We start from the raw sequence: 23,941 nt of genomic DNA, 5'->3' as shown, positions 1-23,941 counted from the left end.
AGAGAGGGCGCAAATCACCAGACTCAGAAGATGTTAAAGTTACAAAAGGACATTATGAACAATATTATTCCAAAAATTGGAATTTTAGATGAAATGAATACATTTTTAGGAAAATTCAGCTTACCAAAAGTGACATAAAAATAGAAAACCTTAGTCATATAACTAAGGAAGTTAAATCTATAATTAAGAAAACACTGTACGTAGAATTGCAGGCCCAGATGGCCTCAGTGGTACATTCTCCCAAGCTCTCAAGGAAGAAACGCTGTTAATGCTACACAGTCTCCTGAAGAATATAAAGAGGTGCCCCACCTGGTCCGCTTCACAAGGCTGGCAAGACCTGGCATTAAACACCCAATCGAGACAGGACGAGCCAGGAAAGGCACCGGCTAAGCCAGCTCACTAACCCAGGGGCAGCGTGTATGTTACGATGAGCGAGCCGGGGGCTTCGATGTGTAGCATAAAAACCACCCCAATTCCCAAATCCGCACACACGTAACTTAGACTAACAATAACTTGAAGGTTAATGCACCCAGCCAAGTTATGTTTATTCACAAGTTGGCAGATAGGCTTCACATTTCAAAAATCACTGTGCCGCAATTTTCTGTATTAAGAGAATAAAGAGCCGGGCATGGTGTTGCATGCCTGTGATCCCAGCACTCGGGAGGCTGAGGCAGGAAGATCACTGTGAGTTCAAGACCAGCCTAGGCTACATAGTGAGTTCTAGTTCAGTCTTAACTACATAGTGAGACCCTGTCTCAAACCCCCCCCCAAAAAAAGAGAGAGAGAATAAAGAACTGGGTGTGGTGGCACACGCCTATAATCCTAGCACTCTGGGAGGCTGACACAGGAGGACTGCAAATTTGCACCCAGCTTGCACCATTTAGTGACTTAGTGACAGAGTCCCAAAATAAAAAGGGTTGGGGACATGGCTTAGTGGAAAGGAAAGGTCCTGGGTTTCCAATTAAAAACAACAAAAACAGGGCCAGGGATTTGGCTTAGTGGTTCTGCTGCCTGCCTCGAAAGTGGATGGACCCGAGTTCGATCCCTGGTACCAAAAATAAACAAATAAATCAATTAACTAATTAACAACAACAAAAAAGGAAAGAAAGTAGGAAAATTTTAGAATCATTTCAATTGATACAGGAAAGGTTTTGACAAAATTTAACATCTATTCAATGTAAAAATGCTCAGCCAGCTAATTAGCAAACTAAACTTCTCTAGAAGTGGTGAAACCTCTTTAGTTTGATAAAGGCTATCTGCAAAATCCTGCCACAGACATTATTCTAAGTGATGGAATGCTGAAGGCTTTTCCCTCTGAGTCTGGCAATGCACAGAATGTCTGTTCTTGCCATATTTATGCATAATGTCCTGGAAGGTCCTGGCTCCTGGGAGAAACCCAAGACAGAGGATTAAAATGTACATGGATTGCTACTGCACGCCTGAGGAATACAGTGGGAGGACTTGGCCTCACCAGGCAGCTAGAAACCCAGTGAAATGACGACACAAAGATAGACAAATAGGCCAAAGGAACAAAATGAAGATTCCATAATTTTTAGTAATTGTTGGAAGTGATCCCTGCTACTCAGGAGGCTGAGGCAGGAGGATTGCAAGTTTGAGGTTAGCCTGGACAAGTTGGTGAGACTATGTGCAAACAAATAAGCAAACAGAGCTATGTTTAACAATTGGATCACAATGTTCCTGAAAATTTAACAACTTTCTCATGTGCCAGGATGAGCAAATCCCTGTAAACCACTTATCGTAGACCTGAATGAGAAAGGCAAATGTTCCTAAAATTCAAAATTATTCAACTTTTTAAAAGTTTATTATTTAAAAAATTTTAAATGACTTAGGAAAATAATAATCTCAAAATAGAAAATTATTTCCTTTTTATATTTTTCCTGTTGCCCAGGCAGCCCTCATATTTCTGAGTTCAAGGAATCCTCCTGCCTCAGTCTCCCAAGTAGCTGGGACTATACACTGCACAGGGCTGACCCCTTTAGCATGTAAATCAGTCTCCGTAGGATGGTCCTATCACTGTGTCATCCCTGGATGTGGTTATTTTGTCACCTCTATCATTGGTGTTCGTCTCATGAGTTTGGAATGAATGCTAAATATTGTGAGTTTAAAAAAACAAAAATAGTGGGGTTGAGGCGAATGCATCCATGCCCAGAGCAAAGCACGGCCTTTCTGCTTGCTCAGTGTAAAGGTGTTGAATCAATCAAGTGGCGGGAGTCCTGGCTTTGAGATTTGCTGTTGCTGAGTCCCCTCCATGCCAGAGGGCCACAGGGATGCTGTCTGGCGGCTCTTGTTCCACCTTCATAGATTTATTCAGTTTCATGCTTTTCTTTCCTGCCCTGTGGAGCTGTCACTTCCTCCTCAGCTCTGCTATGTGCAAAGCCAGCCACTCTGTCTTACCTTCAATGGGCTTTGTTCTCTTTTAGAATTGGATTATATTTTACTTATTTATATATTTTGAGACAAGGCCCCACTATAAATCCCAGGCTGGCCTCAAACTCGTGGTGATCCTCCTGCCTCAGCCTCCTGAGTGCTGGGATTACACGGGTGCACCACCATACGCAGTTGGAATTTAATTATCTTACCTGGACCCCTGCATTGTGGATAGAACATGCTTTTTTTTGGTGGGGGGTACCAGGGATCAAATTAGGGCCCTTGTGCTTGCGAGGCAGGTGGTGGAACCACTGAGCTAAATCCTTGGCCCTAGAACCTGCTCTTCTGCAGCATTACCTCTGGCCAATTCCAAAGCCAGGGATTCCACACCAACTTTACAACACTCTGTGTTTTGTTTCTTCTTGGCCAAGGGCAGCAGAAGCAACAACCAACCAACTGACCTGACCATGGGTGGGGCTAATGGCCTGGGAAAGAAGATAAGCCCTGGAGAGTCTGCAGCTTCAGGGAGAAATAATGAGGACCAAGACAGCAGTGCTAACTCCAAGAAAAGCCCATAGCTACTATAAACTACAAAGACACATAGAGTTTATTCTGAAAGTGACTGCTTCATGGTAGGCTAGAGTTGGAGAAAAGATCCAGTGCAGTGCTTGCCATATGGCCAAAGAGTGTTTAAATGGACACCATGCTGGGAAGGGGTTAACTGTTTCAGACAGAGCCACAGAACAACTACAGAACAACTCCACTTCAGGGTTTCCCACAGTGACTGGGTGAGAAACAGCTATTGAGGCGCGTGGTATGGGCTAGACAAAGACCTTCTGAGAAGTTTAAGATTCAGAAGGACACTGATCCCCTGCCCTCCACAGAGGAAATGCAGGCCTGGGGTGTGTGGCTCTCAGAGGCAGCTGGATCTTAAAAGGCTGGCATTAAGGCCAACAGTCCGCTTGAAGCCCTTCCTGAAGCCTGCTGACTACATCTGGCAGAGACCCGTGGTCTGACTCCTTTCCCCATCTACCAGTGCGGGCAAGGACGTGCCTTGGCTCGGACAGTTGCCAGAGGCTGGAGTGCATGGACAGAGGAGCCTCAGGAGCAGGGAGAGCACCTCACAAATCCATAGACCTTAAAGCTAGATGGAGAAAATTGTGATTTGCTGGATCCCAAGACTGAAGATGCTAAAAATAAACCACTCACTCAAAAAGATAGAAAAACATTTTTACTCATTTTTTTTTCTTTTTTCCTTCATTGTTTTTTTGGGAACTTGGGCCTTCTCCCCACCCCCTTTTTTTCCTTTGCTTTGCTTCCTTAATTCTTTTTCCATCTTATTTTTTTTTCTCCTTTATTTGGCTTTCTGTTTACCCCTCTTTTTCTTGTTTGTTCTTTTCTGTTACTTTTTTTTTTTTTTTTTTTTTTTTGGTACCAGGGATCAAACTTGGGACCTTGCATTTGAAAGGCAGATAGCAGAATCATTGAGCTAAATCCCTGGCCCTCTTTTCTGTTGCTTTTTTCTAATGCTATTGATTTCCTTTTATTTCTGAATAGGATTCTCTATCTTGCTTTTTTCTCCTCATCTTCCATTGATTAATTTCTCAAATTATACTTTTTTTTATTCTCCAGCTCCCAATCCTTTTTTCTTACCAGTATAACTATTAAGCTTTATGAATCCAGATAGTTGATTCTATGCTATTACTCTTTAGTAAGGTTCTATTGTTAGTGGAGGTATAGTTGTGGCATTTAGTAGCTCTTTCTTTACATCAATATTTGGTTTGTCTGCCAGGCATGGTGGCATACTCCTGTGATCCCAGTACTTGGGAGGCTGAGTCAGGAGGATTACTGTGAGTTTGAGGCCAACCTGGGCTACATAGTGAACTCAAGGATAGCCTGAACTACAGAACAAGACCCTGTCTCAAAAAATTTTTTTTGTTTGTCTTAGTGTTTATATTATAACTATATATCTCTTTTATATGGTTAAGAGTGGTACAGTACTGATCCTTAGGAATAAGTAAATACCTTTTGGTAATAATTCTCAATATGTATGGTCTCAATACCCCAATCAAAAATATAGATTGGAGGCTGGGGATTTAGTTCAGTGGTTCTATCACCCTCTTTGCAAGTAAAAGATCTGAGTTTGATCCCTAGAACCCCCCAAAAAAGACAAAGACTGGCAAAATGAATCAAGAAACAAAATCCAAGAAGATGTGGTTTTTCTATAAAATGGAATATTACTCAGCCATAAAGAATGAGAAAATAGATTCATTCATAGGAAAATGGATACATATTGAAGATATACTCCTAAGTGAAATAAATAAGTCACACGTGTAAATACCGAATAGTTTCCCTGGTGTGAATAATCTGCAACAATGCATAAGATCCTAATAAGATTACTGACATTTTGAAATGGGAAGAAAGGAGCTAAAGGTGTAGGGAAGGTGGGATGGGTAGGGGAAGAGTAAAAAGGGAAAAGAAAAAAAATGTGAGAGAATGAAAAGATGAAAATAAAGTGTTTGTAGATGGGGAGGGGAGGAGGGGGTGAAGGGAGGGCAGAGGTAAGGGGAAAAAATGAGAATCAAGACTTGTCATGTAGAGGTACAAGATCCCAACAATGAATGTAACTGTACTGTATCCCTAAAATGTACCAATAAACTTAATTAAAGCTGAAAAAAAAAGATAGAAACAAAATCCAGGGGCTGGGAATTTAGCTTAGTGGTGCCACCACCTACCTTGCAAGCATAAGGTCCTGAGTTCAATCCTGAGTACAAAAAAAAAAAAAAAAAAAAAATCAACAGTATGCTTTATATGTTTAACCCCTCTAAATATTCCTAGACAAAACTAAATGATACAAAAAAATAGGGATCTATCTCAGTGGTCTCGTTGCCTTCCCCACAAGCACAAGGTCCCAAATTTGATACCAAAAAAGTTCTAAATCCAAGGGTGGGTGTGGCAGTGCACACCTGTAATCCCAGCACTCAGGAGGCTGAGGCAGGAGGATCACTATGAGTTCAAGACCAGCCTGGGCTACACAGTGAGTTCCAGGTCAGTCTCAACTACATAGTGAGACCCTGTCTCAAAAAACAAACAAACAAACAAACAAAGTACTAAATCTAGAAAAAAATCTTCCATGCCACAGAAACCTGGAAACAAGCAGGAGTAGCTATCTTACTTTCAGAGAAAGTGGACTTAAAACCCAAATCAACCAGAAAATGCAAAGAAGGTCATTAATATTAACAGAACAATTCAACAGGAAGAGATAACAATTATAAACATAGGTGCACTGAATACAGGCACATCCAACATCATAAAACAAACACTACTGGATATGAAAGATCAGATAAACATCAACACATTAATTATGGGGACAGTAGTCTACTGTTACAAATGGACAGATCATCTAGACAAAAAAAAATCAAAAAGGAAATATCAGAGTTGATCCAAAGCTCTTAACAAATGAACTTCATAGATTTCTACAGGAAGAATACCCAACAGCAGAATATATATTCTTTCAAGCAAAACATGGAACTTTCTCCAAAATACAGCACATACTAGTCAATAAAGTATGCCTAGGTAAATGCAAAAGAGTGGAAATTTTCCTGTGCATATAACCAAATCACAGCTCAATGAAACTAGAACTCAATGAGAAAAGAAACCACAGAAAGTATGCAAGCGCATGGAAACGTCAAATAATGTATTATTTTTATAATTTTTGGACCAGGGATTGAACTCAGGGCCTCATGCTTGCCAGGCAGGTGCTGCACTGTTGAGCTAAATCCCTGGTCCTATAATACATTACTGAATAATCAGTGGGTCACAGAACAAATCAAGAAAAAAATTAATTCCTAGAATCAAATGATATTGCCAGTACAATATACCACACCCTTGTGGACACAATCAAAGCAGTCCTAAGAGGGAAGTTCATTGCTATGATTGCCCATATCAGAAAGATAGTAAGCCAAACAAGTCATGTAACAATATACCTCAACATCCTAGAAAAACAAACAAAAAAAATCCAAATCCAAGACTAGAGCAAGGAAGGATATCATAAAGATCAGAGCAGAAATTAATGCAATTGAAGCTGGGTGTGGTGGCTCATGCCTGTAATCCCAGCACTCCGGAGGCTGAGGCAGGAGGATCACTATGAGTTCAAGACCAGCCTGGGCTACATAGTGAGTTCCAGGTCAGTCTCAACTACATAGTGAGACCCTGCCTCAAAAAACCAAAACAAACAAACAAACAAACAATTGATACTAAAAACACAATCCAAAGAACTATTGAGTCAAAAGGCTGCTTCTTTAAAAGAATAAACAAAATAGAAAAACCCTTAGACAATCTTACCAAAAAAGAAAAAAGAAAGAGAGAAAAGGCACAAATCAATGCAATTAGAAATGATAAAGGTAAGGGCCAGCTTTTTAGCTCAGTGGTGCCACTGCCTGCCTTGCAAGTACAAAGACCTGAGTTTGATTCCTGGTAACCCCCCCAAATGATAAAGGCAAAATTATAACAGATACCATGGAAACTCAGATTATTAGGAACTACTTCATAAACCTGTACTCCAGGAATTTGGAGAATTTAGAAGAAATGGATAAATGCCTAGATACTTATGAATTACCGAGGGCTGGGGATTTAGCTCAGTGGTTCTACCGCCTGTCTCACAAGCACAAGGACCCGAGTTCGACAGCAAACAGAAGGCAGGAAATTGTTAAAAAGATCATGCATGCATCATGACCAGTAAGCTTCATCCCAGGAATGCAAGGATGGTTCAACAAACACATATCAATAAATGTAATACATCATATAAACAAAAGTAAGGACAAAAATCACATGATTATCTTAAAAGATGCAAAAAAGTGTTTGACAAGATCTAACATCCATTCATGACTTAAAAAAAGAAAAAGAAAAGAAAGTAGGTATAGAAGTGCCTTATCTCAGTTGGATAAAAGCCATTTAAGACAAACCTACTGTTAAGGCATTAGTTTGCTTAGTTTCCCAGGCTCACTTCAAACTTGTAATCCTCCTGCCTCAGCCTTCCAAGTAGCTGGGGTTCTGGGGGTGTACCATGGTGCCTGGCTATACTAAAACCTTAAGCCCAATACTCATGAATATGACTGTGTTGGAAACAGGGTGTTTGCAGTGGTGACTAAGATGAGGTCCTGCTGCATTGCAGTGGCCTTAGATCCAGTGATTCGTGTTCTTAGGAGAAAATCCTAGGCAGACATAGAGAATGAGCACAACAGAGGGGAAGTGGTCATGGCGTGGCGGAGGCAGAAGTGGAGTGAAAGTAGCTACAAAACAGAGAACACCAAGGACTGCTCGCCACCATCGGAAGCCAGGAGGAAGCAGCCCAACCCTGCCGACACTGCTCCTAGGCTTCCAGCCTCTGGAACAGAAAGAAACAGCTTCTGATGTTTCCAGCATTCAGTGTGTGACTTGTGATGGCCATCCCAGGCCAGGAGTGATGGCGCAGTGCCTGTGAAGGGACAAGTGTGTGCGGACGGACAGCTCCACAGTGCACACACCCACACACCTCTCCTAAGTCAGGCGGCCTCACCGGTGCCAAAGGGGTCCGCGGGTGAGGAAATTTCCCTGTCATGTTGAAGTTTCCTGCTTCTTTGGTCTGTTTGTCCTGAGAGAAGATGGCACAGGACAGGCCTTGGCATGGGCAGGAAGGGCAGAGAAGGGCAGACATTGGAAAGTGCCAGGGTGGAGGGCGAGTCCTGGGAGGAAGCAGAGGGCATGCAGGAGAGCCAGGGTCCCCAGGGTGGACACTGGCTGACCCCACAGATCAGACATCACCAGCACTGGCAGGGACAAGGGCGGGCACAGGCAGAGACCAATGCACCTCATGCTGCTGCAGGCTCTGTCCCCTTGGCCCCCACGGTCCCCTGCATGAACAGTGAGGGGGACAAAGCCTAGGCCCTGATACACACTTCCTACTCCTTTGTGGGGAACACAAAACAAAGCACAATACTAACAAGCTTCAGTTTAGCCTCCTCATGGCAGGATCGGGGACCATGCTGGAAGACAGGTACCCGAATTCCAAGAGCACAGGAAGTCCCAGGCAGAACCTAACCAGGGCCGTCCCCCAGGTAAGAGAAAAGGTGACGAGATACATCGCAACACGCAGCCATATCCGCAGCACAGGGCAGACAGTGCTGGCCACTGCCAGGCCGGCGTCCAAAGTGAGAACAGAAAAAGCCGGGCATGGTGGCGCATGCCTGTAATCCCAGCCCTTGGGAGGCTGAGGCAGGAGGATCGCTGTGAGTTCGAGACCAGCCTGGGTTACATAGTGAGTTCCAGGTCAGGCTCAACTACATAGTGAGACCCTGTCTCAAACCCCCAACACCAAAAAAAAACAAAAACAAAAACAAAGTGAGAACAGAGGCTTCTGTGGTCGGTCACACGGAGACCAGGTAAACCGGGCCAGCTCTGCTGCCCGCTGGGGCTGTGCAAACACCTGACAAGCATCAAAGAGTGATCACGATACCAAGAAGCTACTGTGACAACTTCCGGAGGGCAGCAATCCAGAGTCCAGCGACCAGGCTGTGTGTGCCAGGCGACTGTCCATGCAGATAAGATGACTGGTCCTGCTCCCGAGGGTCGGGGAGCCGGGGCACAGCGCCACCAAATGTGGAACACTGGTGAAGCACTAGGTATTTAGGCTCTGACCAATAAGAACTCTGCTGCTCTAGGGTTAAAGATGAATCAGGCTGGCCATGGTGGCACGTATCTGTAGTACTAGCTATTCAGGAGGCTGAGGCAGGAGGATAACTTGAGGTCATGCATTCAAGACCAGCCTGGGCAACACAATGAGACACTGTCTCAAACGAAACAGAACGAAACCAGAAACTAAACAGCCCTTGTGCAACCTGACGTTTGCAGCTGCATTTCAGAGGTTTAGAAAGCTTGAGTCTGGATTAACGTGATTCCAGAATTCCAGCACCCCTGAGCACCTGACAGGAGTAAGTGAAAATCCTTTTAGAGGAAGAAATCACTCCCTAGGCCTTAAAATATTTCAATAAGCAATTTTCAAATGCAGTGTCCATGATGGAATAAAAAATCAGGAGCCATAAAAGAGAGTACAAATTGGAGATCTGTAGAAATCAGGCAAGAGAGACAAAAGCCCAGGGCCAGGGATTTACCTCAGTGGCATCATGCCTGCCTGGCAAACACAAGGTCTTGAGTTTGATCCCTGGTACTGGGGAAAAAATAAGTAATAAAAAGCCCAAAGACAGAAGCCCAGCACCAGAGTTCTAGGGAATCCCGAGGTCATCGTGCTGGCTGCTGGGTCCTGCAGTCCCCACTCCAGTGGGCCTTTACCTCCATCTCGACTCAAGCTAATGGGTTTTCTGAGATTTGTTAGAATAAGAATCTTCCAGAGGCTCCTGTAGTCAGGTTCCAGTCCCCACCTGACCAGCATATGATGCAGGCTGAGAAATAAATACACCAAGAGACAGAACGAGGAGAGAAAGCTGGGGGCCAGGATGACCAATGCCAGTGTAACTGACAAGGGCACGGGCCAGTCCCAGGCACTGACTTTTATTGGCAGTCAACTGGGTTAAAGGTGATGTGTGGTTTCTATGGAAATGAATGCAAACAAGGCTCATAAAGGACCAAAGCACTCTCAAATCAGGAACAAAATATATGGCTGTAATCGAAACACTGTCCTTCTAGTCTGAAGGTTTTAATTTTGGGAAGGTAATTTGGGTGTGAGTTACTCTGACTTTGGCACGTAGGCTTTGGCCAGACTCCCTCTCTTAAATAACCAGTTGTGGGGTTCTCTTTTCACAGCTGCCTTGGGCATAATCAATGTTACAGTCCTTTGCATGAAATAGTTCACCTTGCTCTTTTTGAATGAATCAATGAGGCCAGTGGACTAAAAATATAACTCAGGTTAAAAATAGTTACAAATTTTATTACCTATGTATCATACACCTGATCTCTCTCATCAAAATGATACTGGGAAGCTGGGTGTGGTGGCACATGCCTGTAATCCCAGCACTAGGGTGGCTGAGGCAGGAGGATCAGTGTGAGTTTCAGGCGGGCCTGGGCTACACAGTAAATTTAAGGCCAGCTTGGACTATAAAGTGCAACTATCTGGAGCAACAATAACGATGATAAAGATGACACTGGGCAATTTTCATACAGATGGCAGAATCCAGCCTTACCTCAGGCCTGTGCTGATGAGCACTCGCAGTCCTCAATGGTGCCTCAGTCCCATTCTTTGGATGTCACCCAGCGCTGTGCTCCTGTGAGCGCCTGTGCATCAATGCCCTCGTTTCCTCCTTCCCAGCCCAGCTGCAATCTCTCTGAACTCTTCCTGTAACCCTCTGCTAAGTCCTGACACACTGTATTATAATTATTTAGATCTGTTTCTCAGATAAACTAGTCATTAAAAAAAATGTTTTTCCCCAGTACTGGGGATCGAACCAGGGTCTTCACATTGAGCTAATCACCAAGATTTCTCTAAAATTTTGAGGCAGAACATCTTAGTCACTTTCTAGACACCCACAACCTAAAGGAGAAATTTATTTTGGTTCACAGCTTCAGAAATTTCAGCCCATAGTTGGCAGGTTCCAACACAGAGACAGCATGGCGGAAAGCCTGCCTCAGACAAAACCCACTCACATCATAGCGGCCAGGGAGCAGACAGTGAGAAGGGAGGAGCTGGGGAGGAGTATGTCCTTCCGGGTCATCCCGTGACCCACCTCCTAATGGTATTCTTCATGAACTTATTGTTCTGACCCACTGATGACCACGGCACCATGATCCAATCAGTTCCCTGGATATTCAGGGGTTGCTCGGCTCTGGGACCCCTACTCCTCAGAGTGCTTTGTACCACTTTCTTCTGCAAATAAACTTACTTTTGCTTTGCACCATTTTGGACTCTTCTTCCTCTTTCTGCAGAAGAGAAAGAGACCAGCTTGGGAAAGCCAGGGGAGGAGGATGAGGACCACCCGATACAGTTGGCCCAAACTCAAAATTCTCCTGACTCAGCCTCTCAAGTGATGGGACTACAAGTGTGTGCCACTCCGCTGAGCTAGCAGGAGTATTCTTAATGGGTGAGATAGACTGAAAATGACTGAATTGTACCCCTTCCTCTCTGCAAAAATTCAAAAATTGAAGCCTTAACCTCCAGTATGATTGTAACTGGTCCAGGTAAGATTAAATGACATGCACAGGAAATGGGCTAATGCCACAGCGTAAGAGACTTTAGAAGAACAACAAGAGACATCAGCGATCTCCATTTTTCCACAGATGCACAAAGATGGCCCCTCAAGGACACCAGGAGAAGGCAGCCACTTGCAAGCCAGAGAGAGAACTCACTGGAAACCAACTCTCTTGGTGCCGATGTTGCACCCCAGCCTTCTGAGCCTCCTGAGCCAGGACTGCCCAAGCCACCCGGCCTTTGTAGCTGAGCACAAAGCACTCCCGAGGCTTTGGCTGTGTTTAAATGTGTAGCAATGAAGGCACACACTCAGCGCGGGCAGACAAGAATAGGGTAAGGTGTGGACATAGGACGTTGAGAAAACAGAAGCTTTTTAAAAAGTTTTATTTCAAGAACTTTGTTTTTACTGGTATTCCAAAAAAAGGTGGGTCAAAGTACAAAAAAAAAGTCAGTTGAATAATAGCGTAGGTTTAGAAATCACAGCAGCAGAAGCAATGTACAGACAGCACAGACAACCCAACACATGAAATTCTGTTCCGTTTCTTTGCTTATTTTGTGTCTTTTTCCCTCCTGTACAAAAAGCATGCCATGAGATCAGAAAAGGAAAAGTTTAACAAATGGTTACAAGAAATAGACTCTGTACAAGAGGAGAGAATGTGTCTTCCCCGCCCCCACCCCACTGCCTCTTCCCTCTCGCTTTAGGTTAAGTTATTCTGCAGACAGTTCATGTCCACGGCAGCCTGGTCCCCTCTGCCACCCTCCACCTTGGGCGACATGGAGTTCTGGATGTTAAAGGGCTCCTCCTCTTTCAGGCAGGACTTGAGAACTTCCTGGATTTTGTGGGGAGCACTGGAATCGTCCTAGAAGAGGAGAAAAGTTGGGCAGGGGAATGGAGACAATGGGTAGAACAAGCGAATCATCACCCCAAGCTCTTCTTTGTTTTTTGAGACAGGGTGTTGCTGTGTAGGGCAGACTGGCCCCCAACTCACTATGTAGTCCAGACTGGCCCTGAACTCGAGGTGATCCTCCTGCCTCAGCTTTCCAAGTGCTGGAATTACAGGCGTACAGGAATTAACTGGCTAGAAGAAGCATAGTTTAACAAAAGGAGAAAAGCAGTAAGACTGGAATAAACTAAAAGTAACAGGTACATCATTAGCATCTATGAGCAATGGTCAGTTATAGAAACTTTATTCATAGGTAAGCAGATTACAGTTATCTTGGATTTGGGGCCAGCCAGGTTTTCCCTCAGACAAGGGCTGGGGAGAAACAGTCCCTTTTACTTGACCTAGGTGCTTCTAAAGTTGCATGCAGAGGATGCCAGGCATGGTGGTGCATGCCTGTAATCCTGGTACTTGGGAGGCTGACCACAAGGAGGATCACCACAAGTTTGAGGCCAGGCTACATAGTGAATCAGTCACTAAACTATGTAAAGAGCTCCCCTCAAAAACAAACAAACAAACAAACAAACAATAAAGCCACACAGAGGGGATCTGCTCTCACAAAAACACCTCATCAGTGTGTGTAATGGGGGTGCACAGCACTGTGGCCAGGCACACCCCTGCAGCCGGAGGACATTCTAGATAGGCATTTCCCCTCCCCAAGGCCCATCTGCTGCACCAGGTGGGACTGAAGCTGCGGGCCCCTGGCCGCCTTTGCAGGGCACCCGTGCCTACCTGCACCAGGCAGATGCCCACAGGCTCGGACAAGCTCCCAAGCTGGAACTGAATTTGCCCTACCCTTTTTTTGTGCCAGGGATCGAACTCTGGTCCTCGCACTTGCGAGGCAGGCGGCAGAACCACTGAGCCCTGAATTTGCACAGGTGACAGGACTTGGTGGCACACACCCGTAATCTCAGCACTCTGGAGGCTGAGGCAGGAAGATCATCATGAGTGCGAGGCCAGCCTGGGCTAGTGAGATACTATCTCAGAAAAAAAATTTTAAAAAGAGGAGCAGCAGCGCAGCCAGTACACAATCCTTTGATTGCACATTCTTGGCTATAGCTTTATACAAAAAACAAAACAAAACAAAACAAAACCGCCAGTCTTCCCTTTTCCTTTCAGCCGCGAGAGAGGATCAGCCCCATGTGAAGGGAGAAGGGTGGAGACGTCTGACTCCTGTGTGACTACTCCTAACACCGTGGACTTCGGGACTGGGCTCGAGCTCGTCTGCTCTGACCCAGGCTTCCCCTGGGGCCTAAATACTGGGGACAGCTGTGCCTGGTACGCTGTCACCTCCTGCCACCGTTCCAGGCATTTCTCAGGGCGCACACCGAGCAGGGGTTCAATACACGTGATTAACAATGGGGGGCAAGAAAAAAGGGCGGGGGATGTCGCTCAGTGGCACTGCGCCTGCCTGGCAAGCATAAGGTCCTGAGGAGTCCGATTCCCGGTACCAGTTAAAAAAAAGGTGGGGGAGACTCTCCAGCTGGGCATTGTGGCGCACTCCTGTAATCCCAGCACTCGGGAGGCTGAGGCAGGAGGATCACTATGAGTTCGAGACCAGCCTGGGCTACATAGTGAGTCCCAGGTCAGTCTCAACTACATAGTGAGACCCTGTCTCAAAAAAACAAACAAAAAAACAAAAAAGAAAGACTCTCCAGAGAGGATGGAGGCCAACTGAGGCACACACAAGCACCCAAAACTCAGTCTTGGCTTAGGTGGAGTCCAAAAAACTGTGCAAGATAGAAATTTACAAATGCAGAGGTGGAGGTTTCTGTGCTTTATTAAGTTAAATCAAGGGGTAGCACATGTGTAGAGCCAAATCCCATGTATGTTTAAAAAATGCAGTGGGGTGTGATAGCACACACCTGTTATCCTGGTATTCAGGAGGCTGAGGCAGGAGGATCTCCATGAGTGCCAGGCTAGCCTGAACTATACAGTGAGACCCTGTCTCAAAAAAATAAACCAGAACAAAACAAAACACCCTCAAAAATATATATATTTCTATATATCCAGATGTGGTGGTGCATGCCCGTGATTTCAAGCAGTAAAGAGGCAGTGGCAGGAGGATCACCCGGAGTTTAAGGCCAGCCTCGGCTAACATAGTTGAGTTCCAGGCCAGCTTGAACTGCATAGCCAAACCTGTCTCAAAAAAAACAAAAACAAAAAACAGCTGGTGTAGTGACATAAGCCTGTAATCCCAGCAGTCAGGGGGCTGAGGCGGAAGATCACCATGAGTTAGAGGCACAAGTAAAATTAAAAAAAAAAAAAAAAAATTTTTTTTTTTTTTTTTTTGGTATTAGGTATTGAATCCAGAGCCTTTGTACTGAGCCATATCCCTGGCACTTTTTTTATTTTATTGGCATCTCACTAAGTCATTAAATTGCCCAGGCTAGGCTCAAATGTGCCATCCTCCTGCCTCAGCCTCCCAGAGTATGCTGGGATTAGAGATATTCACCGGCACACGCCCAGCTGTGTGTGCTTTTGTGCTGTTTGGGGAAGACGCGAGCATGGGCGCTTCACAGTGGAACCACAGGGTCAGGGTAGGACGCACTCTGACTGGAAGATGACAGGAAGCTCCTCCGGCCTTGCCTCTTACTAGAATCAACTTGTACCTGCGTCTTCTGAGATAACCTCCCCACCGGCACCCCGCAGCACCCCGCAGCACATGTTCCGGGGCACAAGGCGGCTGGCGGCTGGCAGCTGGCGGAGGTACAGAGAAGAGCACCGAGGACCTCCTCGCTGGCCTGAGGAGCGGGAGACATTAGCTCTGGCCCTGAGGCGCAGGGGGCTGAGCAGACAGAAAGCAGCCTCTGGGCCAGGTGGGGGGGTAGCAGACCCCACAGCAAGAGGCAGAGGGGTCTGAGAAGGCCCAGCGAGGTCCGCACCCCTGAGGCAGCAGTGAGGGCGGCTCAGCAGCAGAAGGCAGATGTGCCTGCTCACCAGGGAGTGGGTCGACATCCAGCCCAAGTCCCAGATCTACCGCACACTCGGCCCGGTGTCCACTCAGCCACACGGGCACCCTCCAGCTCCAGGGTGACTTGGGCTCAGCCTGGGCTCCGGGTCCAGGTGTGAACTCTTTCAGAGGGACAGGGACTTCAGCTTAGGGTCTGCAGTCAGAAAGTGGGGCAGCACGAAGGGACGCACAAAGTCCTCGGAGTAAACCTGTCGGCTTGGCTCGCAGGATGACCGACCTCCGACTGCCTCCAGGGCCACCGCACGCAAAGTGGTCACTACGGGTTCAGGTTACTTCACTGACAAGGGGCCCAGAGCGGGCCCAGCCACCATGCACCCTCCTTCCACCCCGATGGCTCCTCTAGAGGCCGCTGGGCCACACACGGGACTCACACAGGCCTGGCCTGGGTCCACCAGTGACAGTGCCACCACCGTCCAGGCCAAGGGAGAAGCAGTGGGGGCAGGTGGCCTGGACACCTGTTTTGAGTGTGGCTGGAAGATGATTTCAACAGCCTACTTTACGTATCCTTTAGGATAAACAGATTCCTCCCAGGATGTCCAGGAGCAGCAAAAACAACAAGGAATCCAAAGGTACAGGAGCAGGTGGGGCAGGCGAGGCAGCAGGCCTGGCTCCGGAGCCTCAGACTCTGCCCCCTGGCAGATGAGGCCCGGTCTGCACGGTGGTCGGTGATGAGCAGGCTTCCCTCACCGCAAGTTTCCTTTTCCTCTCACTGTACTGAAGTACTGGGGACTGACCCCAGGGACTTGCCAGGTGAGTCCTCCTCCACCAAGCCACTTCCCCAGCCTAAGGGCGACTGTCCCTAACCTGCACGCCTCGGGACCCTGGCTCTGACTGGTGCTGGCCTGCAGGTAAGTAGCGAAGGTGAGAGACGGTGCCCATAGCCCAGGCACACCTGTGGGCAGCACAGTCGCCCTCCCCTCAGGGCTTTACCGAGGGCGATGCTCCCAGGTACAAGCGAGGGAACAAAATGGGCCTCTGAAAGCAGCACCTCCTGGCCAGCCCCTCCCTCGGTATCAGCCGCCAACCACCCCGCTCTGCTCTGAACTGGGTGTGGGTGCGCTTTCATGGTCAGAGGTTCCACACTGCAGAGCTGGCTCTGTCCCCATTAGGGACCCCTCTGGGAGGAGCCATCTCCACGTGAAGGGGAAAAGCATCGGTGGCTGTGGTACCAGTGCGTTCCGAGGGACCCTTGCACTGGCCGAGGAGGAGCTTGTACTGTGGACAAGGGACAGCAGTATGCGAAGATGGCAGAGTGTCAGTGGAAACAAGACAGCCCACAACAGACCACCACGCCCGTGACCACCCATGCGGAGCCAGAGCCCGCAGCGCTGGCCAAGCACGGGGGAGCAGGACTCTGTCCCGCCCTCCAAGTGCCCATCCTGGGGTTCAGACGCCGCGTTGCCAACCTTAACGTCTTCAGACTTATCCCCTTGGTTATTAAGCACATGTTGGACCTACACGTATCTTGTGCTTACCAAGGAAATCACCTGTTTTCTAGCCTTTGCTTCAAGGACTTTAGCAGTCACAGTGAACAGCCCAGATACAGAATGTCTCTGTCGCACAGGAAGTTCCGGCATGGGTCAAGCCCGCAAACCCCAGTGAGCTCTCACACTTTGTCGCCCAGGACTTCAAAGAACTTCAAAGTTTCTGTTTCAGCTGTACTGCTCAGTCTGGAGTTGGCCTAGTTCTCCTATGTTGTAGTAACACATTTACCTTGAGCTATGACACCTGCCAGATGTGCAGAATTCTTGGACTGGGCAAAACATGATTTGGGGCTTAGCTGGTTTCTACTTTATTTTCAGAATTCTCTCACGGTTTCCCAGAATTTCATGGTCAGTCTGGCCAGCACTGTCTGAGCCTAAACAATGTCTTCGGAAACAGTCCGCTGGGACCTTTTACTGGGTGTCAGCTGACATGCGTGAACCTTCCCTCTAAGAGAACAGTTCCTGGCTTGTGGTTCAGCGGGGGCTCTGTGTCCCCAGGGCCTGACCGGATGGATGTGTCTCAGCCTGACACTTGCAAGGCACCTTAAGAGCATCAGAGTTTTCCCAACTATCCCAAAGGGCAACCACTACTTGCTGCAACAGCCAGTAGGAAATTTCTTAGGTGTGAAAACAGAAACTTCCTCCTTCACGTGGAAAGCGAATGACAATAATCAGGGCCGGGGATTTGGTTCAGTGGTTCCAATGCTTGTCTCACAAGTGCAAGATCCCAAAGTCAATCCCCAGTACACCCCCATGACGATAATCAGAACTCTAAAGTGCAGATGAAGCTACACACCTTTGTCATCCTAGGACGGGTCTCTACGCCCTGTACCCTTGGCCGTCAAAGTGACACGTCACCCAGCACCTGTTTCCGTCTTTGCTGCCCTCCTCCCATCTTCACAGCCCTACGCTGCACTTCAGTGCCCCCCTGGAGGCTGCGCCCAAAACAGAGCATGGGCCCGGGAGCAGGGCCATGGCATGCACGGTAAGGGAGAGGCGAAGAAGACAGTTACCTGACAGACAGCGTTATCATAGTGAGCCAAGGCACGGGCATGGGGGGAGGAGATACGGGGAGCGTCGCAAAGTTTCCTTACGTTTGGGTGAGAGCCTTCGGCAATGGTGGAGAGGGAGAAGTTGTCGTTGTGCAGCTCAGATGGAGTCCGGAATTTGCTGTAGGAAAGGAGAGGGGAGGGAGAGCGTAAGTGAAATGACCACGGTAACAAGTAACAGCGGCAGCAGAGCTTTGTGGGTCAGATGCTGCTCTCCTCCAAATGCCACAGGTTGGAATGAGATGAACTATTATTTGGTGTACCATTAGGGAAACACTTCTGCCAGCTAAACTATGAGCCAATACTTTATCACCTCAGCTTTCTTTTTCTTTTCTTTTTTATGGTACCGGGTATCAAATTCAGGACCTTGCACTTGCCAGGCAGGCGGCAGGACCACTGAGCTACATCCCCGGCCCCTCAGCTCTGTATCAGACACTCAAGTAGCTCATTTGGACTTTAGATAATGAACTGACAACGATATGAACAGCTATGACCATGTTTGTGCATGCCAGGCAATTACAACTACATCAAGACTGCCATCTGGCCGACAGTGATTAGAAGATGCTAGTGATTGTACAATGCAATCCAATTTCAGAGATGCAAACATGTGAGGGAAATATGTGCCTCAGAATCAATAAACTGCACCAGCATCTGTACTGCACTGAGCACATGGACGTCACTGGAGCCGCAGCGGGCTCAGGAGGGAAAAAAGGTGCAGAGAAGCCGGGCTGTGGGGGAGGAAGGCGTGGCTCTGCTCCCCCACCCTCTTCTGCAGCAGCCGAGTTGGGTGGTCTCTGCCCCTCTGCAGGCACAAGGGGCCAAGGTCCTGGCTGTGCCTCTCCAGGTGGCCGTGTGCAGTTGGCCCCGCCTCGGGGCACAGGCACAGCGGAGAGAGAAGCCAAGGCCCCTGAGTCTGCACAGTGCCACAGGAGCAACAGATGGCGTTTTGTCCCTTTCCCAGGGAGGGCCCTTCCGTCACGTTCTTTGGAGAGTGTCTTGGGCTGCAGGGGTCATGGGGCAACCTGCTGAAGGGGAAGCAGAGCCCCATCTGCTTAAACTGTGTCCTGGGGACTAAAGAGGCCGAGCTCCAACCTCCTTCTTTTTTGACTCCCACGGAATTCTGGAAAGGTCTTTATTTTGCTTAGTGTTAAGTATGAATCCGTCACAGTGCACAAGGTCACACTTGAGTGTCCAAGGCCTGAACTAATGGTAAATGAATGCTGACGTCTGTGTGCACACGAAAGCACCACTCTGTGAAAGAGCTGAAAACAGTTTCAGAGCCCCCCGTGGCCCTGAAGGCTGCAGAAGAGGTGAACCCGGACACCGCACCACCACCACTGGAGCCCTCATCAGGACAGGTAAAGAGATTGTCCTTCCTGTCCTCCTTCCCTCCCCCTTTTGGCACCGGATATCGAACTTGAGTCCTCATGCTCCTGAGGCAGGCTGCGGAGCCACTGAGCTAAATCCCCGGCCCTCCTTCCCCTTTTTGGAGGTAACCGGGGATTGAACAAAGAACCTCCTCAATGAGCTACATCCCCAGCCACTTTAAAATTTTGAAACAGGGTCTGCCTCAGTCTCCCAGAGTGCTCGGATTACAAGTGTGTGTTACCATACCAAGACGATTTTCTTAAGCTCCTAATATTTCTTCTTGGACCAGTGGTATAGGGCCAGGGATTTAGCTCAATGGTACCTTCACCAGTCTCACAAGCGCAAGGTTCCCAGTTCAATCCCAGGTACCACAAAAACCAAACCAAACCAAACCAAACCAAAAAACAACAAAAAACCTGCCAAAACCCGATTTAGTGTCGCTCTAACCCCTTTCCTTAGCATCCACTGAGAAAGAGACAGTGTAGAGGGACAACAGGTTTTAGGGTGGGCTTAGACCACGCTGATTTGTAGGAAAAATCCTCACAGTGGCCACTGGATGTCAGAGACCAGGGAAATGGGTGTGGTCAGGCAAGGTGGGCAGACTAAGGGCGGCAAGTGACTGGGGCGAGGGCGGGAAGGGTGTGGTGCTGGCTGCCTTTTCTAGGCCTATCCCTAAGCACGCAGGAAGGGCGCTGCGAATGCTCCTGGTGAGCACATTCTGCACAGGAACAAATAACTGTGGGCACATATCTAGCGCAAACTAGAGCACCTCCAGCCAGGGACGGAGAGCGGGCAGCAGGAACGCTGGTGACAGCATCCGGGGTCAGGGCTCCGGACCCTGCCCAGGGCGGTGGTGGCATAGACTCACTTGGTCCTCCGCAGCTTGGTGTTCTCCGTCTTGAGGAGATAGAGCTTCTTGGCGAAGAACACAGTCATCATGAAGAGCAGGAGCAGCACGAGCGCCGCGGAGCCTACGGCCACGCACATCACCTGGAAGTCAGTGATGATGGACTCACAGCGCATGCCCTTGTGCCAGATGTAGTCCTGTGTGTTGCACCTGCAGCAGCGACAGGGGACACGGAGGCGATGCGGCGACTGTAGCCAGGGCCTGGCCCCTTGCTCAGCCTGGCACTCTTCTCTCCCCTGCTCCCGGGACCCCACAGGACCTACCACACCCCAGTGTGTAGGACTTCGGAGTCGGTGCTCTGCCCCACCTCTACAGCCACCCCAACAGGTGGACTGGGTAGCCTGGAGCTCCAGGGTAGAAAGGAGGGGACCAAGGACCAGGGGAACTGAGTGAGGGAATCTAAATTACATGATGGTTAAGTGACCAAGGGGGCAGAGCCATCCTGGTCTTCTGCCTGCTCCGACTGTGCGTGATGACAGATGAGCCACAGGACAAACAGCAGCAATGGCTACAAAGTACCAGTCTGCCCTGTGCGCGGTAACCTATGTTGTTCATCTAGATCACATGGCTGAGCAGACACTGAAAAATTTAGACTGCCAGGCAAGGACAAAGGTGAAGATGGACACTGAGTCTCCTGTCCCTGTGTCCCCCAAAGCTTCCTATGGCTGTGAGAACTACCATGCAAAGATGGTGGGAATCAACCCTCTGGGTAGATTTTAGTCCTTTTGTTGAGTGACTTTCTCCTGCCCTTGGGGACATTCCCAGGCTCCAACTCTTCCAGTGACATTGCTGTTTCCATGGGAACCAGGCTGCTTCAAAGAGGAAAGATGTGGAAGGATACAGAGGCAGGCAAAGGAGGGAGGACATGAACCTCAGGGTGAATGGCAGACAAGGAAAGGGGCCAAGAAATGGGGAACGCGTGCCACAGAGTTTGCTACTCCACTTTCAGACAGGGTGGGGAGATGGGCAGAAGGGACTCTTCAGTTTCCAACTCAGCCTCTGCCATCACGGGGGCCTGACTGTGTGAGGCTGCCAGGGAATGCAGCCCTTGAAGTGGGGCCTCAACCCAGTGTCCTAGGGAAGTTCTGCCTCAGCTCAGATGGTTTCCCGCAGAGGGTCCAGGTGACAGAGACAAAGGCGCACTGCAGTCTGCCACTAAAGGCTCAGCAGTCTCCTGTGAGTGGAATGCAAAAACAGTTTTCCAGGCGAGGCCGGGCCTGGCTGTGCACAGCCGAAGGAGGCGGCTGCAGCAGGGCCATGTGATCTGAGGATGGGGGCCGAGCCAGGGGACCTGGGGTGGGCATGTGCAGAAGCCCCACCAGGGAAGCGAGAGACTGGGAGATGGTGCCCAGCAGCCAGGTGGCTCAGCGAGAAGGGTACCCTTAGTCTGCTCAGGAATTCTGGGAGCACTCCGGGAAGTACTGGGAATTTTCACAGCTCCCCTGGGGCCGGATTCCATGACCCGATGGGGAGTTCACTTTGAAGGTGAAAACTCCAAGTACCTATCAGAACAAAAGATGATTTTGCATGCACAGCAATTCCACAGCTCCCAGGCTGAAATCATCACTTGAGCTCCCCAAATGAAGTCTGGAAAGCACAACCCAGGTTCCCTCATGTCTCCGGGAGCCCTTCACCACCATTTCTCAGCCACAGAACCTCCTCTGGCAATGGCTGGATAACTCTCACTAAAACTGTGTGGCCGTAGCTTATCTGAGTGACCCTTGTGTTGTGATCGTGGAGAGAAAAGGACTTCACAAAATGGAACTGCAGCTGAAGCTTCAATGCCAAGGGCTCAACATTCACTTTCTAAGCTACTCTTGCAGAACACCAAGCCCTGAGAAACTCATTTCTTCACATGCCTCCACAAAGAACAAAGAGGAAGCCTCATGGATGTTACTTAAGAGAAACTCCCAGACAGCAGAAATGTTCTTCCTAGGTCCAACAGCAACAGCCCCAGCAGGGTCTGAGCACTCTACCCCAACTCTAGAGCCTGTGAAGAACCACCCAGCTCACTCCTGCCCCTGCCGTGAGTTCTGAGCAGGTACATGACTTCCTGTAGGGCAGTTCCCAAGAACGAGGTGACAGGTGAGCACTGGTGAGGTGTGGGTGGAAGGCTACAAACAACATCCTCAGGGATATTCTAAACAGTCCCCGAAAGCATCACGCACTTGGTATTCCAAGGAAGACAAGCATCAATTCAAGCAAAGAGAGCCATCACCCAAAGTCAAGCAAATCTGGAGCAGAAGCCTGAGCAACTCTTTCTTGTCTCCTGGAACCTGAGTCCGCCCTGCCTGCACCTGCAGCTGCAGCTGCCTGCCACACCTTACCTGCAGAAGGCCCCTATGTTCTCCACCAGGTAGCACTGGCCGCCATTGTGACAGTAGCTGGGGAAGAGGTCACACACGGACCGGCAGGAACCGTTATGGCGCACAAAGCCACTGCGGCACTCGGTGCCATTTTCACTGGAGGCCAGGTCCTTGCCTGGCTCTCCTGGGCGGGGCCTGAGGGCAATACTGCTGCCAGGGACCATTCCCAGGGTGTGCTGCGGAGGGACAGCATGCCACCGACTGGTGGGCTGGCCTGCTCCTGGCCCTGCGCCGGGCTTCTCCGTGTGCAGGAGGTCATTTTCATCTTCCAGGTCTCCGACTCCCACTGCATCCTTGTCCTCCTCCTCTTCCTCCTCCTCTTCCTCCAAATCGTCATAGAAGGACGTGGTGGGGTAGAAGTCTGACTCGTCAAAGGGGGTGAAGTCATCGTACAAGTCAAGCAGGCTCCAGGAAGGGGTCTCTCCCTCGGGGTCCGGGTGGTGCTCTGTGGCTCCTGGTGACCCTGGGAAGCTCCCTAGGTCTGCCCCGCGACCCTCACCATCCAGTCCTTCGAAGTAGTCGATGTCGATGATCTCTGAGGCTGGCTGGGGCTCCAGGGTGCCTGGAAGGGGATCAGTGGGCCCTGGCTTTTGTGGATCGGGGGTGCTGCTGCCCAGGTTCAGCCAGACCTCCACGGGGCTCTCCTTGGGCAGTTCAGGGCCTGGGCTTGGCTGGTGGGCCGAGGAGGGCAAAAGGGGTGCCCCAGCTTCAGTGGCCTGAGGGAGGGTGGGGTGGATCGTCGACTGCAGGGTGTCATCGGGAGTCGGGAGGGTGGCTGGCAAGGCCTGTGTGTCACCACTGCCCGCCTCTGCGGTCACCCCGCCAAGGCCTGCGTCCTCCGCCTCCAGCCAAGCAGTGCCAGTGACCGCAGCTGAGGCCTTGGGCACCTCCTCAGGCCCGAACTTGGCCCCAGGGGCTGCAGGGCCCAGGTCGCCACTCGGCGCCCTCCACACGTTATCATCGTCCCCAGCAGCTGGCAGGCCCATCTCCCGCGTGTCATTGGCACGCGGCCCCCATGCCAGGCCGCTCTTTGCCAGGTCTTCAGCCTCAGCTGCGCTGCCCGTCTCACGAGCTGTGGGCGGGAAAGCGAGGGGCGTCAGGGTCCAGCGAGTGGAACGCTTGCCCACCCAGCCTCGTGTGACCCAGAATCACCTACGCCACGCCCCACTTAACCCCACCCCTGGACCCACACTGAAGCCTGGGAAGGGCACCCTAACCAGTCTCCGCCTTGGCCAGCCAGCCACAGGAACCACAGTCTGACGGACTGAGCCAGGGCACCCCAATCTGGC

The 23,941-nt window shown here is 49.3% G+C and overlaps 2 protein-coding genes across 2 annotated transcripts in view; both read right to left on the bottom strand.

Annotated features, from left to right (window-relative positions):
• LOC117285754 (sulfated surface glycoprotein 185-like) overlaps positions 1–2,614 on the bottom strand; it is a 22,517-nt gene extending 19,903 nt beyond the window's left edge. Inside the window, exon 1 of the mRNA XM_033762702.1 lies at positions 2,601–2,614. Coding sequence (XP_033618593.1) covers positions 2,601–2,614 — 14 coding nt within the window. The remainder of the gene's footprint in view (positions 1–2,600) is intronic.
• Positions 2,615–12,128: 9,514 nt separating this feature from the next.
• Positions 12,129–23,724, bottom strand: Cspg5 (chondroitin sulfate proteoglycan 5). Its single transcript, XM_019207532.2, has 4 exons — positions 22,614–23,724; positions 20,248–20,436; positions 17,976–18,132; positions 12,129–12,423 (listed from the first exon to the last, which is right to left on the bottom strand). Exons 1-4 carry the CDS (start codon positions 23,636–23,638, stop codon positions 12,262–12,264), a joined length of 1,533 nt encoding a protein of 510 aa, XP_019063077.1. The 5' UTR covers positions 23,639–23,724; the 3' UTR covers positions 12,129–12,261.
• Between the last annotated feature and the right edge of the window lie 217 nt (positions 23,725–23,941).

The sequence above is a fragment of the Fukomys damarensis genome, unplaced genomic scaffold (genome assembly GCF_012274545.1).
Source record: "Fukomys damarensis isolate Sample0158 unplaced genomic scaffold, DMR_v1.0_HiC HiC_scaffold_12, whole genome shotgun sequence".
Taxonomy (NCBI): Eukaryota; Metazoa; Chordata; class Mammalia; order Rodentia; family Bathyergidae; genus Fukomys; species Fukomys damarensis.
Note: the sequence above shows the minus strand (reverse complement) of the source record. Positions and strands in the feature narration are given on the sequence as shown.